At 32.8% G+C, this 16,720-nt stretch overlaps 1 protein-coding gene across 1 annotated transcript; it reads right to left on the bottom strand.

Moving 5' to 3' along the window:
• Positions 1–8,063: 8,063 nt before the first annotated feature.
• Positions 8,064–8,618, bottom strand: LOC143912913 (uncharacterized). The gene is made up of 3 exons (XM_077432372.1): positions 8,591–8,618; positions 8,325–8,519; positions 8,064–8,248 (listed from the first exon to the last, which is right to left on the bottom strand). Exons 1-3 carry the CDS (start codon positions 8,616–8,618, stop codon positions 8,064–8,066), a joined length of 408 nt encoding a protein of 135 aa, XP_077288498.1.
• Between the last annotated feature and the right edge of the window lie 8,102 nt (positions 8,619–16,720).

The following is a 16,720-nucleotide window of genomic DNA, read 5'->3' as shown; positions in this document are numbered from 1 at the left end:
ATGATTTTTTTTTCGATTCAAATAAATTTAATAATAAGAAGAGGTTAGTAAAAAATGAATAAGCTGTTTATATTACAAATTCTGAGCGAAGCCGGGTAAAAACACAAGTAGGTTATATAATGAATGATAAAAATATGTTTATATACATACAATGAGATAGCCGATGCTGTGTATTCGTTATGGCCAAAACGCGCGATTGCATAAGCCAATTTCAGGTCATCGCCTATGTCAAGTTGTTCCTTCAGCCGTAAATAACGTTTGGCAAGGAAGAGATTAGGGCGAAAACACACACAAAGAACGTTACACATGGTTTTTTTTAGATAGTTTTAAACGTGCAAAAAAATGTGGCGTGCTTTGCACAGATTTATGGCACACAACGTCCCAAAATAACCCCCCGGAGTGTTTTCGGTAAAATTGTATCCTTGTATTTATCTTTGCTTGACAGTGATCGATAACGGTGTATCCCATATTTGAAGAAATGTAGGAGACCCCCCACAGCGGGGAACCAAACACACGACTTGCCGTTATCTCCTGTGTGATTTCGCCCTTAAGGCTGACCGCACTATGCGTCAAACGAACGATCCGACACTTCACAACAGTGTGCGACAATATTAGGTAAACAGCACTTGAACGACAGCGATGCGACACTACGCAGTAAATTATGTCTATTATTGTATATTTGATATGCGAGGAAGAAGAACAATCGAGAAAAACCAAAAGATTATGGCTACATGCTATTTCAAAGTCACGATATGACGACTGTCGCGCAGTGCGTTATGTCTCATACAATTTCATACAAACAATATTTGGTCGCGTACTGTTGTGAAGTGTCGGATCGTTCGGTTGACGCATAGTGCGGTCTGACCTTTATGCGATTTAATAAACTTGCAAACGAAGATTTTGCGACAAAACAACGAAGGCTACATAGTAGGGATCGTATACATCTTAAGTATAATATTACCTTAACAAAATGACTTCCTTAGATTCATCTACATATGTGTATCACCAAAGGCATGCAATGCAATTTCGGATAAAGCGAGTTGCTGAATGCCGTATCGACGAATACATATGTACATACATAACTTCAAACTTGATCAGTTTCAATTTTCTCCTGCATTGACCTGAAATTAGTTTTAGTTTAATGGTATTTTTAGTATTAAGTTGAAAAAACCGTAGTAAAAAATATATTTTTTAAATTGTCATTGTCTTACAAAGCAAGAGAGCAAAAAAAGGTTAACAATAGTAATTGCTATTAGTGAACCATTTTTTGTGGGCAAAATAAACTTGTCCGCCGATCTCTGGTTATAAGCATTTATCAGTGCTATATTTATCTATGTATGTACATATGTACATACATATGTATAACCATCTTTTTGTTATGCCCAGATTGACCACTAATTACTCATTGAACTCAGCTATGTTGAGACTGCACAGAATTGGAAATTAATTGTCCATGGTCGATTTATTCATTGTTAGTAAATGCAACATGAAATCCATTCAATTTAAACATTTTTTTAGTATAATGTAGTTTATTTTGTAATATATGTATGTGTATGTGTATATATTTATATATATATATATATATATATATATATATATATATATATATATATATATATATATATATATATATATATATATATATATATATATATATATATATATATATATATATATATATATATATATATATATATATATATATATATATATGGAGTTCGGTCTATCGTGTCATGCGGGGAAGACGTGCTTCTGCGTTCTCCCCGCTACTACTCGCTTAAACCCGGCTATTGCACGAAATTAAATCTAAAAACTTAACCATCCACTCACTTATTTTACTAATTGCATCCTAGTATAATTTAAGTGTAAAAATAATCAGCAGATCGGTCGTAAAGCGTATTTATATCAGTGAATTCGTAAAATGTTGTCATATTAGTTTTTGTGTCTAAAATCTGTGCAAAGTCAATACGGCCGGGGTATATTCGTAATATCTCCCTACCTGAATACAAAAAAAAAGGTCCTTTCCCATCAGTCAATAGTTTGTCCCACAGAAGCAATAAATCTTCCACATAATTGCTTCCAGCAAAATTTTTAACGAACTTTATTTAATAACAAGCAGAAACAGTGTTTCCCAACTGTCTATCAGTTCTTTTTCATATTTAAATTATATCAAAGTAATTCGTGTAATTTTATATTCTTTACTAAATTTATTATTAAAATATTAAATTGCAAACCGCACTCACACATATATAAATCCGTTGTCTCCAAAGAGGCGTCTCACGATAAAGATCTGTCAAAAAGTAGTATAACAATTGCTAATCTATTATTATCATAACTAACTACTTTCACTTACAAAGTAACCCTGTTAAATGGCATGTAATAACTCATAAGTGATCCAAGTGATACCTAGGATGACTATCTGTCAAAGCTGACCACAGAGAAGAGTCTATGGCGGTAAGAACTCACTCCTTGAATGGAAATCTCTCTCAAGTACCGCCTTTTTCTCAACACATCTTGGATAAATGCGAGAAAAATAATATCCAAACCTCCAACAAGGTAAGAGTGACGATGGATGATAGCTTAGCTAATAGAAACCTGTATTTAGCCACGTACAATGTAAGAACGTTATCGAGTGAAGGAAGTGTGCTTGCATTAGAGAATGAATTAGAAAGTATCAAATGGGATTTAGTAGGACTTAGCGAAGTAAGACGAAAACAGGAAAACCAAATAATCCTAAAAAGTGGTAACTGTCTCTACTGGAGAGGGCTACCAAATGGTAGAATAGGAGGAGTAGGGTTTCTTATCAATAAGAGAATAGAAAGAAATATTATAGAAATAAACGACATATCGGAACGTATATGCTATGTAGTATTAAGAATCTCGAGCAGGTACACTTGTCAAATCTTCCAAGTGTACGCCCCCACATCTAGCCACCCAGACGAGGAAATAGAAGACTTCTACGAAAAACTACAGGGTGCATACGATAATAGCCGCCACCACTTTAAAATAATCATGGGCGACTTTAACGCAAAAATAGGACAAAAGGCAAACACAGAAAGAGCAGTAGGCAATTTTGGTACCGGCCAAAGAAACGACAGAGGCGATCGCCTCATAGAATTCGCAGAACACAACAGGCTCTTTATCACTAATTCATTTTTCAGGAAAAACACCAACAATAAGTGGACTTGGGAGAGTCCTAAAGGAGACAGAAACGAAATCGATTTCATCCTAACAAATGCCCTGCTCTCCGTTAAAGACGTTAGTGTTTTAAGTAAAGTAAATATAGGTAGCGATCACAGATTAGTCCGTGCCAGGATAGCCATTAATATAAATTGCGAACGTAGGAAATTAATAAAAGGATGCAGTAACTCTCCAGATTTCGCTCAACTAAGGTCTAGGAAAAAGGAATTCGAACTCGAACTTGGAAATCGATACGGGAAATTAAACCCAGAAGCAGACATCGAGGAATTGAACACTGTAATTAGTTCGGTTCTAGCCTCAACAGGTAAGAAATTAGTTGGACTCAGGAAACAGATTAAGCTAAGCAAAATTTCAGAGGAGTCCATTTCTGAAATAGGTTGAAGATCCCTGTTATAGAGCATAACAATTCCATTTAGAAGATGCATTGTAGGGACATGGTCGACCCCTTGCATGCTCGAGCTTAGGTCACCATCCTGTGATTTGGGACCGATTCGACCATGTTGGTGGTGACTACTTTACTTCCTTTCCGACCGTCACATTAAACAGTCCTATCTGTGATATATTACCTAGTTCTTATCAGGCGACGCCTGAAAATTTAGTGCAAATTAATGCAGTGAAATTATACAGTCTTCAGTTCTTCAAAGAGGTATCAAGAGAAAATACTGTGATGAATATGTACGAAGACTGTCCTAAGCCCAAGTGTGTAGTTTGTGGGGTAGTTCTGTCAAATGGATGCATGAAACCTTCATTCCTTTCAAAACATCTACATAAAAAACATACGGACTATAAAACCAAAGAACGTGATTATTTGAACGCTTGAAAGAGCAAAAAGAGAATATGTCCATTCTCACATCTTACATTCTACATACCTGCAAATAAAGATTATGAACGTGCAATAGAAGCTAGTTATCGTATTAGTCACCGTATTGCCAAAAAATAATACAATAGCAGAAACATTCATTTTTACATACCTCCTTTACGTTTCACATTAAGACGTCATTTTTATACTTTGCCATATTGCTCATTTTGGTCATCAATATAAGTAAATGGATCCTCCGCCATGACGATGGTGCAAAAATATTTTGTAAGACGCGTTTGATATCTGCCCGGCGAGATAGTCGTTGACGTTTATCCACCGTTTGTTTATTAGTTTTAAACATAGATGGCGGTTGTAAAATAAAATTATTGGTATTTTTATTCAAAATAATAATGTTATATACAAATTATAGAAGAGGTATGTTTTTTAAAAAAAAAAAATTATGTATATATTGTTTTTATATATTTATTTCCCTTTGTGATGACCGACAAGAGGATGGATTTTATCGAATGGGTGCGAATTCATGAATATACAAATACAATCTCAAATCAACTCATACAACCGTATATAGGCTAATGTGTGATGCCGTATAATTGATTGCTCAGAGGACAGTGGATATCGTGACGACTTTTAAGAAATAATAACAAGATTTTTTTTCACTCGTAAGCAGAGAAATTAATTCCTTGTATAAAATATACCGTTCAGATGAAAACGATGTCCAAAAAATTAATAATATTCCTCTTTCGAATACTACAATATCACGAAGAATTCATGATATGTCCGAGGATATGGAGGCAACATATCCTCGGTAGATTAAAAAATCGATAGAATTAAAAAAAGTCAATTTTTCACAATTCAAGTTGACGACTCCACGGATGTTAGGAATTTTGCTGTTTTGCTTGTTATTGCTAGTTATATTAAACACAATGAAGTTGAAGACAACCATATACTGTCATTTTCTGTCCGAAAGCAAAACGGGTGAAGACATATTTAATGCTATTGACTATTAATTCAAAGAGAAGGGTATTAATTGGTCAAATTGTTGTAGATTGTGTACTGATGTCAGTTTTACATTCTGGTCTCCGTGGTCACGTCTTGAATGTAGCTTATAATGTACATAAATTGGAGCCACTGCTGTATTCACAGGCAAAATCTAGGATCAAAGCGCCTTCTTGAAGAATTAAAACTCGTTCTTGATGAGGCAGTGAAGATTGTTCATTTTATAAAGTGCGAAGATATGATGGGTCTTTATTCTTCTCTACTCTTTTATACAGAAGTGAGATGATAAAGTGTTTACCCGCTTGTTCGAACTTAGACATGAAGTACATGTTTTGTTTGAAGACCATGCTTTCAATCTTTCTTCAAAAGTACATGACTTTAATTGGCTTCAGGCACTCGCATATTTATCTGATATTATTTACAAATAAATAACTTGAATTTGACACTACAGAACAGCTCGATAAGATCTTTAATGTTGCGGATAAAATTGAAAGTATGATTAAAAAATTAGATTTGTATCGAAAATGATCAACCTGAAGTATTTGAAACCTTACATAAATTCTTATCGGAAAACAAGATTCGTTTGCCTCGGGATATACGTGGAAAAAAAATAATTGAAAATTTAATAGGGCTGAAATCGTTTTTTATGCAGTACTTCCCCAATCCCGAAGAAGCAAACAATTAGATTTCAAACCCCTTTGATAATGAAACAGCTACAGCTACGTCAATTCAATCAATCAAGGAAAAGGAAAACTTGATTGAACTTTCAAATGATAGCATTTTAAACGCTAATTTAAAAATAAATAAGGTTATCGATTTTTGGATAGATATTAGTGAAGAATATGAACAGTTTGCTGATTTTCGCTTGAACTTCTGTTGCCTTGTACTAGCACTGAACTGGTTGAGAGAACTTTTTCTTCATATATTTTTATAAAAAAACAAATATAGAAATAAATTGAAGGCAGCTTCAGACTTAAGGGTATATCTCGCATCATTTGAACTGAATTTTAAAAAACGATGTTCCTCTAAACAAGCACAAGGATCTCAATAAATTTATTTTGTAAGGATTTGTAAGATTTAATTAAGAAAAGAAAATATATTATATGTATTTTATAATTTTTTATTTTTATTATAACCATTTATCAGTAATAAAAGTATGACGAAATACATATACATAGTATATACATATATTAAACTTTGAGTATATTATAATTGTGACTCCTCAAATATCTTTTTTCCACAAAATTTCTTAGCAAAGCATTCATTACGTCTACCCGTGTTCAAATTCCTTACCATTCAAATACTATATAACTACACTTGTAATAACAAATTTCATGAAATACAATCATTTTTATATGAAATACAATTTAACGTTATGTACTACCAAGTGGTACGCGAGTCAAAAAAGGTTGGGAAACGCTGCTCTAGGGTAACCAGCAGCGTGGTCTAGTGGTGAATGTTGAATTATTTCGTACTTGATGTTAAGAGTTCGATTCCCCGCCAAGTCTCGTTGTTGGCTAGACCTTGATTTGTCTAGGTCGATCGTTTCTTATCAGAATTTGCCAATTTTTCTGATTTTCATTGAAACGATTCCTGTAAAATTGACGTTTCCTTCCCAATTTTCTGATGAGAACCTTTAGTTATTGTTATATCTTAGGTTTCGCCATATTGCTCACCATAGATGTCTCTGTGGTTGTTTATCGAATATAAAATTCGTATTGTTACATGAAAGTTATTCATCTTTATTTATTGTATTAATACGATGTTTGTAATATATGTATACTGAGCATAGATGTCAGATATTTAGATTTACATGTATCTATGTAATAATTATGTGGACCAGGAAGGCGCATTTGGGGTTTACCTGTTAACCCTTCGGCTGTTACGAGGTTTTTCAATGTCCAAGCGAAAAATGCTAACATTTGTAATTACTTTATAAAAAAATAAATATAATATATTTTTTTACATACTTACTTCGCCGAACGCGCGTAATTTTTTTAATACTTTATATACATTTTTAAGAAGCAGTTGTGGACTCGCGCTCTCTCTTTCTGTCTTGCTTTTACATGCGTGCGTGCGAAAGAGATACCTACATATATACACTAAGTAAGTTTTGACGATTGTTTCCGACGCATTATTTTTTTCAATAATCTATTTTTAGACATCGATGTATTTGTCGTTGTTAAAACATGCGATACATTTGAAACAGGTAGCGGTCTTTCTCTCTTTCTTTCTTGGTTTTAATTGTGTATGTGTGAGCGAGACACACAAGGATGCGAAGTTTCTAATAATCAAATAATTTTTCAACATGTATCATAAACATTTTGTATGCATTTCAGTTGCATTTGATTGATTGCACGAATTCGTGACGTCTCGTGACCTATATAATTGAAAGCGGATTTCTATTGTTTTTTGCCATTTATTTTAACTCTGCAAAATGATATCGGACAGTGAAAGTGACGAAAGCGAAATAATAGCTCCTCGTCGAGGAACTCGACAAATCAGCAGGTCTACTGATTCTGAAAATGAATTTATCGACAATAATCAATTCCCAAGTAATAACTCCTTATATGACTTTGACAACGAACCCGAAATTTACTTTGATGATGAACCCGAAATTGAAGAGCTTTTAAAAAATTGATAAATATTTATAAAGCTTGATTGAAAAATAAATATAAATACGTATATAAAAAAAATGTTTCGTGCCACTGATGCACTGGCAAAGAAAGTATTGAAATACGACAATTAATGACGACAACAACGATCGTCGTAGCAATCTTCGCCGATTTCAAAACAACGATTTATCGTTGTTGTAGCAGTCAAAGGGTTAAGCCTTCCTGGTATATTTGTATGTGAAAATATGTGTGTAAAATAAAATAAAAAATAAAAAAATAAAAATAAATAGCAATACTTTCAGTTGAGGTAAGAATATTTTAAAAAATTATATATTTTTATTACATGTAAAAAAAATTCAGTCTGATTTGGATCACGGTTTGGGATATAATTGAATCCAAAAACTTATACATATGTATATATGAGGTTCCTATTACACGAAGCAATCCAATCTTGATACACAATATCCTGTGTAATAAGGACGACAGAAGCAACGAGTAACACATTGACCCGCAGTGCTACAATCATCAATGTTCGAAAACCTATCAATCTCTGAACACATACCATCACAAACAGCTATTCCACATGGTAAAAGTACCTCACCATCATCACAACGATCTAAAAAAATACAAATTATTTATTTATTTCATAGTCACATTTTTAAATCGAATTAATGTTGATTATTGATACTTACAGAAACGAGGACAATCAATTGGAACAATACATTCGTTGGTCAATACATTCCTTACGAATCCGGGAGCGCAGATACAAGATGGCTCGTCACAATAAGGTACACAACCTGTCGTATCAGATATGTCACAAGTTGCTTCACAATCATTTCCACAATTAGATGCAATCGCGTTCAATCCGTTGCAAGTCAACGATGATGCTATAAAATGCGATTTTTTTTGTATTTAATCAAATTAAAATCACCTTTTGCGTGGATACTTTGCTACTCACAATCAAAAGGACACTCGTGTGGCTCCATACAGACATAAGTCAAGTCATTTCTTACAAATCCAGGAGCGCAAATACACGATGGTCCACCACAGTCAGAAATACATCCTTCTACATCAAGAACATCACAAGTTGCCTGACAACCATCATAGCCACAGTCAGATGCAACTTCATTTACTCCATTGCAACCAAGTTTTGGAACTACGTAGATAACAAAAATGGTAAGCTATGCATATGTACAAATATGTATATGCTTTACATCCGATAAATATTCTTCAACTTACTTATTGAAGAACATTCGTTATATGCAATGCACTCGTTGGTTGATTTATCTCACAAATCCAGGTGCGCAAATACAAGATGGCTCTCCACATTCGGGAACACAGTCTGAAGTATCCGGTCTGTTGCATGACGCTTGGCAACCATCGTCTCCACAATTTGATGGTAATTCATTCGATTGGGTGCAAGTGAAGTTCGATGCAATGCCACTACGGACTAAAGAACACTGTCTTTATCTGTCAAGTTTTGAATTATTCTTGACAAATTTTGTCAACTTACAGAACACAGGACAAGTAGCTACACATGTTCCGGTTGCTTCATTTCTGAAAAATCTATCGGCACAGATGCAGCCTCCTAGAGGCTGACACACTGGACCACAACACGGATTTGAGGTTTCTGGACATATAATCTCACAATTTCGAGCACCACAAGTTGAATATACTTCCCCTACGCCACATGCTGAAATTTATAATTACATTTTAGTCATATACAAACTTGATAATATTGTTCGACGACAGTACTCGCGTTGCTGCGCTGTGGCGTAAAAAAATCGTGACCAACCCATGACTTAACATATGTATTTGAGGAATATAAGAAGGTCACAAAACAAAATTCGTTAATTAAAAATACATACACGTTCACACTAAGACTTCCAATCCCGGGATCCCGGTGTTTTTCGGTACCGTGAATCTCGATGCTGAAACTATTCTGAATATCGGGATTATGGTGCTGGCAAAAATTTATTTAGTAATATTATTTTTACAAAAATAATAAGGAAAAAACATAAAACAACTTTATATATTGAACAATGGTGGGATGAACAATGACAGTCATAGTCCATTTGTTTGCTCTAAACCGTTTCGACGCCGGCTCGCCTTTTCCACAAAATTGTATAAACGGCCTGAATTGTGTCGCAGATTTTGTGCTCAACTGCAATTATATTTGAATCATATATTGAAATTTTTCTATTTATGAGACCTATGTTATTCAGGATCGAACATGATCCATTTTTTCTCAGTCGCACTGTGGATTTTCAAGTGTTCAGATCTCGTTATTTGGTGTGAGTTGCGCTAAGACTCTGTTGTTTCTGTTAATTGTACGAAGATTATCTATTTTGATGTAAATCAATTTTATTATAACATTTATATGCCCAGTACTTCAATATACATATAGTACTATAAACTATATTAAAATTATTTTTTTAATAAAATTCATTAATGTGATATTTTTACATACAGAAATCTAGCCATGGATGCAGAAAATTTGAAGAATGTAGTCTCAAAACAAGAATATGGGAATATTTTTTGCGTGAAATATTGGAAGAGTTTGCAAAATGCAATTGAACATTTTTGAAATATGAAAATATGCAATCCGAGATCAAAAATTCTCAGTACCACAATCACGGTGCTGAAGAAACCTTCTGAGATTGGAAGCACTATTTCACACATGTGCTATGAGAGCATTTTCTGATACAAATTGAACGCACATATAGGGAAACTTACACAAGACAAAAGTTCTACTTCTTGCTGTCGGATTTTGTTCAAAATGTTTTAGTAACGTAAAACCACTATAAATATTACAAACATATAATATCAAGAACATAGAAATAATTTTAAAACGTCAAAAAGGCTATTTCGAAAAGTCCTGATTTTCAAAGGCGCTCAAAAAGAACTTACGCAATAGAATTCCGCAAAAAAAAAAGTTTTTTAAAAACATACCACTTCTATAATTTGCTATACTATTGCTTGAATTTCGTATAAAGCCAAGTTTACAAACACATCCAGACACGCAATGTTCATTCGTTAGTTTCTAAGCTGAGTAGTATCTAATTGTAGTCGTACACATTAAGATTTGTAGGTCGTTTCTTGTACATACAAATTTAAGTATCTTGTAATTTATTGTCATCTATTAAAACTTGCCGCACTATAATGGATAGCTAGGGTTGTCAGGCGTCCCGATTAATCGGGATTATCACCAGTTTTAAGTCTCGTGTCCCGGTGTCCCGAACAAACCTCTCGGGACGCCCAAATATCCCGGTTTACTACTATTTAAATTCCTACAGAAGTTTTTAACTCAGAATTAACATAAACTGTAAACAAAAAGTCGATTTACCAGACTATCTGGATCAGACAGTCTGATAAACACTGCAGCAATATTCAACAATGAACTATTTGTCTCTGTCTTATACTTTCTGGAGAACTATGTGTAGAATGGAGAAAAATAAGTCTAAATTTAGTAAAAACTAGATCATGAAAACGTGATCAGTAATCGATTCTGAGTTCGAATCAGTCAAAATCTCAAGTTCGAATTTTCGCATGATCACAAAACTTCATCTATTGTTACTACGTACATAGATAAAGTAAAAAGTTTTTTTAAAACATACCTCTTCTATAATTTGTATATAAAATTATTATTTTGAATAAAAATACCAATAATTTTATTTTACTACCGCCATCTATGTTTAAAACTAAAAACTGGATAAACGTCAGGCACATTTCAGAAATTCAAATTTCAAACGCGTCTGACACGATATTTTTGCACCATCGTAATGGCGGAGGATCCATTTACTTATATTGATGACCAAAATGAGCAATATGGCAAAGTATGAAAACGATCGGATAAGAGGCGAATTTTTTCCTGAATTTTAATCGTAAGTGAAACGTAAAGGAGGTATGTAAAAATGTGTATCGGGCATCAATCAATTTATCTTGAATCGATAATTTTCTCACACTCAGAATGATTCATTACACGCAGACGCGGAATAGACACCGTCAGAACAGAAAGACTAAAAGATTTCTGTGATTTTGCTAATATTGAATATAAAAATCTACTCTCACACTAAAAAATTAGGTGGCTATCGCTATTACCTGCAATAGAATGCACTCTAAAGCTATTTGAAGCTTTAAAAGCTTTTTTTTAGCTGAAGAAAAAGCAACACAAACCATATTAGATTATTTCACTAATCCTCTCAGTGAAGTCTATCTTTAGTTTCTCCATTGTAATTGTAGCACTTTTCATTTACATATATTAAAAATAGAAGGGAATAAAATCAATTATAGATATTCTAAATAATATCACTTCGATTGAAAATATATGTATAGAAAAGTCAAGGATATGATTTTTTTTTTTTTTTGGGGTGTCCCGGTTTGACTTGCATGAAATCTGACAACCCTATGGATAGCGAGTGAACTTATGTATATTTAATTTTATTTCTTCAAATATATAGAATGTAGGGTCTTCATATTTTATGTATAAGGATTGTAAATAGGTTTTTGAGCTCTTTTTCCTATTATGCTTTAGATTAACATTAGAATAATATAATACTGTGGTTACTAACCAAATTAAATTAAATTGTAAAATAGAAAATGATCAGTAGATCAGTAGCTATTAAAATAGATATAAGATGTATTGTGAACATAATTTCGTAATAATAAAAAGCATTTAAAAATCAAAAAAAAATATTTTATGTATTCTCCATCAAAACCTCTATGATACGAATTATGTCATAACGTCATAAAAAAATTGAAAAATATCAACAGAAATAATTATTTTCGTGGGAAGCCTCATGTACGCGTGTCTCACAGATTCGAGAGAGGGGGGGGGGCATTAAGTACGCCGCGCTCAACGGGCAGTCTGAGAATGAGACGTGATTCAAAATCAGATCACAATTTTTTGACGGACAAGAATGTCACAAACTTACAGAGTGAAGCTTATAAAAACTGACTTCTTCTATATTTTGTTTATAAAATTAAGACAATATATAAAAAAAATTAATTAAGAAATCACCAATTCTCTCCGTTTTTTTATATATTGTCTTAATTTTATTAAGTTATTAGACGTCACCGTGAAGAAAAATGCAATATTTTCAAACGTGTCTATTACGATTATTTTTCACCGTGGTAATGGCGGACGTCATTTCCACTTATATTGATGACCAAACCGAGCAAAATGGCAAAGTTTGAAAACGATCGGATAAGAACCCAAACTTCGTCAGACGACAAAATCGATTCTGAACTAAGAGGAGGTTAGTAAAAACGGATACTATTGTATATAAAAAATAAGCATATACCTACATTTGTCAAACTTGAATAAAACATTTTTTTTAATAAAATTTTTATAAAGAATATTTCGTCTGTGGCGCTGAATTACTTATTTCAAAACATTATATACATTATTGAACACTGATTTTCTAGCTATTTTGAAGTAAATTTAAAAAATTTTAGGGGCATACAATCGAAGAGGTTTTCCGGGGCATCACTAACCCTCTACACGTCATTGATAATAATAAATGTTTAAAAAAATAGCTCATTCACATTTTAAAATATTTTTTAACATATCACGAACCCCCCCCCCTCCCTATAAAATATACTAGTCAACAATTATATCCAATTATGAACTAGCCATTATAATATTTTGAAGAACAGAAATTTTCTTATGATTTTATTCATATTGTCAAATATGATTTTAAGCATATTGACAAAAATATATTTTTTGCAGTTACATACATTATATAGGTGTATTACATATGTATATAAAAAATCTTAAAGCTCATTGATAAAAATATATTGTGTATATGTAAATTCAGTCTAAAATGAGTCCATTAAAGTTCCTATCAGTCCTTAAAAGACACCGACGCACACAAATATTTAAATCACCTGATTGATTGTGTACTATACATTTTTAAGTATTCTAGTAGGTGATATCAATTCAATACTATTGTTGATAAAAAATAAAAATTCGTTCCGATTTGAAAAATGATATACTCTCTGGTATCCATATAGTAAATATGGACATACATACATATGTACATATAGATATAAATATTTTTGAAATATCAATATTAAGTATGTTAATATATGTGTGCACTTGTATGTATTAATAATAATTTGATATTTTTACTTTATCTGTTATTATTAAATGCTATTTTTTATGTATGTATGGATGTATTTATGTTTATGTTTAATTGTTATTTTGTTTTTTTTCTTTTTTGTGTTATATTTTTTGACCATTGTGGCGCTTTAGGAATTCCTGTTATGCCACAATGGTCTGTTTAAAATAAATAAATAAATAAATAAATAATATCACAGAAAACATTACCCAATTCACAAAGATCAAATTTCAAAATTGCTTCACACGTCCATAGGATTGCAGAAATAAACACAATTCTAAGCACTAACATAATTTATTATTACTACTGTCGGAGGTAAAATACTAGTTAAAATTCGAATCAATTCATTATATAGCAAATTTTATATCGTTATAAAATTATTGCTGAATTATAATCGAATTCCATTAAAATATTTTTGTAATAGCTTTTTAAGTGAAACAATTCAGTATCGTCAAACTATTCATATTTAAAGCAATATATTTCAAATAGTTGTGAGATTCACATTTGGATCTGCTGTACTGAAAAGTTTGACCGCAAAAATTAGCTATCAGACTATGTCAGGTTGCCCAAAATCGATAATTTGGCCAAACGTATGTATGTATGTATGTATGTATGTATGTATGTTCATATACATACGAGTACATACTGCTGACGGAGAATCTCTCTGATGATCATGACTAGAAGTAGGATAGCCAAGGGGCCGCTCATTGTTCCATTGTTGAAAAAATGTTATTGATTGAATTAACTGAAATTTGTAATAAATAATAAATAAATATATGTATGTACATATGTAGATCTCAAGCATATGAAAAATTATAATGAATAAAAGAGAAAACAAATTATACGTTTTGAATAATAACACTGTTCGACAAATGACGATTTTTTTTTTGGTTCAGAGACGAGATATGACTTTTCTTATAGATCTATGCCCATTAAACACGAATCTGGTAATAAAAAATGTTGATTGGCTCGAGATTCGGAGATATGTGTTTTTTAAATCGTGCGATTTTTTTATATCTTGGTGTTGTTTGGTCGATATCTCTAAATATGTCAATTTCTTGTTCAAAAAGAATATCGGAATCTATAGTCGGGTATTTTATCTTTTATTTGTAGTACTTTTCAGCTTTAAAATCTCTCTAAGTAGTCGTCCAGGTCAAATCAAAAGTCAAAAGTACGTATTTTCACTTGGGATTTTTTCTCACTGTTAATACTATTTTATATTGAGTATTTTCTATTGAAATATGTTCATTGGGATAGTGTTCTGGCCACACTATTTTTTCTGTTTAAAAGGGTTAATTGGAAGTGTGCTGAATTTTAAATCGGTAAAATGGTGAGCTAAAAGCTCGTACTAGTATTTACTCGTATTTACACGAATCTGAATTGAATTAATAGGGATAATTTATTAAATTGTCTTTATATGAGAATTAAATAAAATTCCTCTTAGAAAAATCATATTTCGACTATTCTTGTGGATTGATATATTGATAATTGGCTTCTTCTTGTTCTTCTTTTTTATTCTTCTCCTCGTAGGAGGTTGGATATCATGACATATATCTTCTCTCTATCCATGGTTGCCCTGCAAAGTGTTGTGGAGTCACATTGTTACCATCCACGGAGATTGCCCATCCATGAGATGCGTCTTCTACCAACGCTTCTTTTCCCTTGTACTTTCCCATGCAATATGAGCTGTATGATTTCATATTTCGGATTTCTCATCACATGACCCAGGTTTTCGAGTTTTCTGCGCTTCACGACGCTTAATAACTCTCGTTTTCTTTTCATTCGTTTCAACACTTCTTTATTTCGGACTCAGTCCACCCAGGGGATCCTCAACATTCTCCTGAAACACCAAATTTCAAATGCTGCCAGCTTTTTCTCTGTAGCTTGAGTCATGGTTCAGGATTCGACCCCATAAAGAAGTACTGATAGAACGTAGCAGTGTAGAATTCTCATCCTTAGGTCAAGATTGAAATCTCTATTGCAGAGGAGATCACGCATCTTGAAGAAAGCGTTTCGCGCCATCTCTATTCTGATTTTAATCTCATGTGAATGGTCCCATTGGTCGTTCAACCAGCATCCTAAATATTTATATTGATGCACTAGTTCAATGTTTTTGTCATTTATTTTTAGTGGCGTGGGAGGCATTTCCAGTTTTTTTTATTTTTGGTAATAATCATAAATTTTGTCTTCGCTGCGTTCATTCTTAACCCACTGTTATTACTAGCCGCGTTAACTTTATCTTATAATTGGCTTACCTTGATAAAATAAACGAACGTGTATAAAATATTATATCGTATAATGCAGCGGTTTCCAAACTTTATGCTACTACGCCTCCCTAAAAATTTTTTTTTCCGCACCTCCCTTCCTTTTTATTTTTTAATAGATATAATAATATAGACACGTATTAAATAATAAACCTTTATTTAAAAAAAAATACTGAACACTACAATAGACAGAATAATAAAAAGGTTTTGCTATAACATAAATTTATACGAACACGTATATTTATTTTTATATTAAATTACTAATTAAACTACATCTAACAAATGTTGTTTATTGGCACAAAGTTTATCAAATCTTGGGGGCAACATGGAGAGTGCCACTCGTAACTCCTTTTCGACTATTAACCTGGTTCGATATTGGGTTTTCATTGCAGCTAGTGCCGAAAAGCCCGTTTCGCATAAATAAGACGTTACAAACAGTGCCGGCCTTACACCCAATGGGGTCCCCGGGCAATTTTTTCCTAACACCCTTAGAAAAAAATTTCGCCTTTGGCGCTCTAATCTAAAATTTGTATGGCTTTTGGCGCTCTAATTTTAAAATTTAAAGCGCCTTTGAGTGGCGCCCTCACTTATTTGGCGCCCTCGGGCGACGCCTGACCCAGCCCCCTCCTAAAACTGGCACTGGTTACAAACGGTAGAAGCACTTGCATTGCTTTGCAATACAAAATTCATACTCTCCACTAA

The sequence above is a fragment of the Arctopsyche grandis genome, chromosome 1 (assembly GCF_051622035.1).
Source record: "Arctopsyche grandis isolate Sample6627 chromosome 1, ASM5162203v2, whole genome shotgun sequence".
Classification (NCBI taxonomy): domain Eukaryota; kingdom Metazoa; phylum Arthropoda; class Insecta; order Trichoptera; family Hydropsychidae; genus Arctopsyche; species Arctopsyche grandis.
Note: the sequence above shows the minus strand (reverse complement) of the source record. Positions and strands in the feature narration are given on the sequence as shown.

Bases quoted from the DNA above. Each gene is read 5' to 3' on its own strand.
- LOC143912913 (XM_077432372.1), bottom strand. From the start codon at position 8,618: ATGGAGCCACACGAGTGTCCTTTTGATT. The intron at 8,520-8,590 runs GTGAGTAGCAAA...CGCATTTTATAG, and splicing joins ACACGAGTGTCCTTTTGATT to CATCATCGTTGACTTGCAAC. The intron at 8,249-8,324 runs GTAAGTATCAAT...GTATTTTTTTAG, and splicing joins AATTGATTGTCCTCGTTTCT to ATCGTTGTGATGATGGTGAG.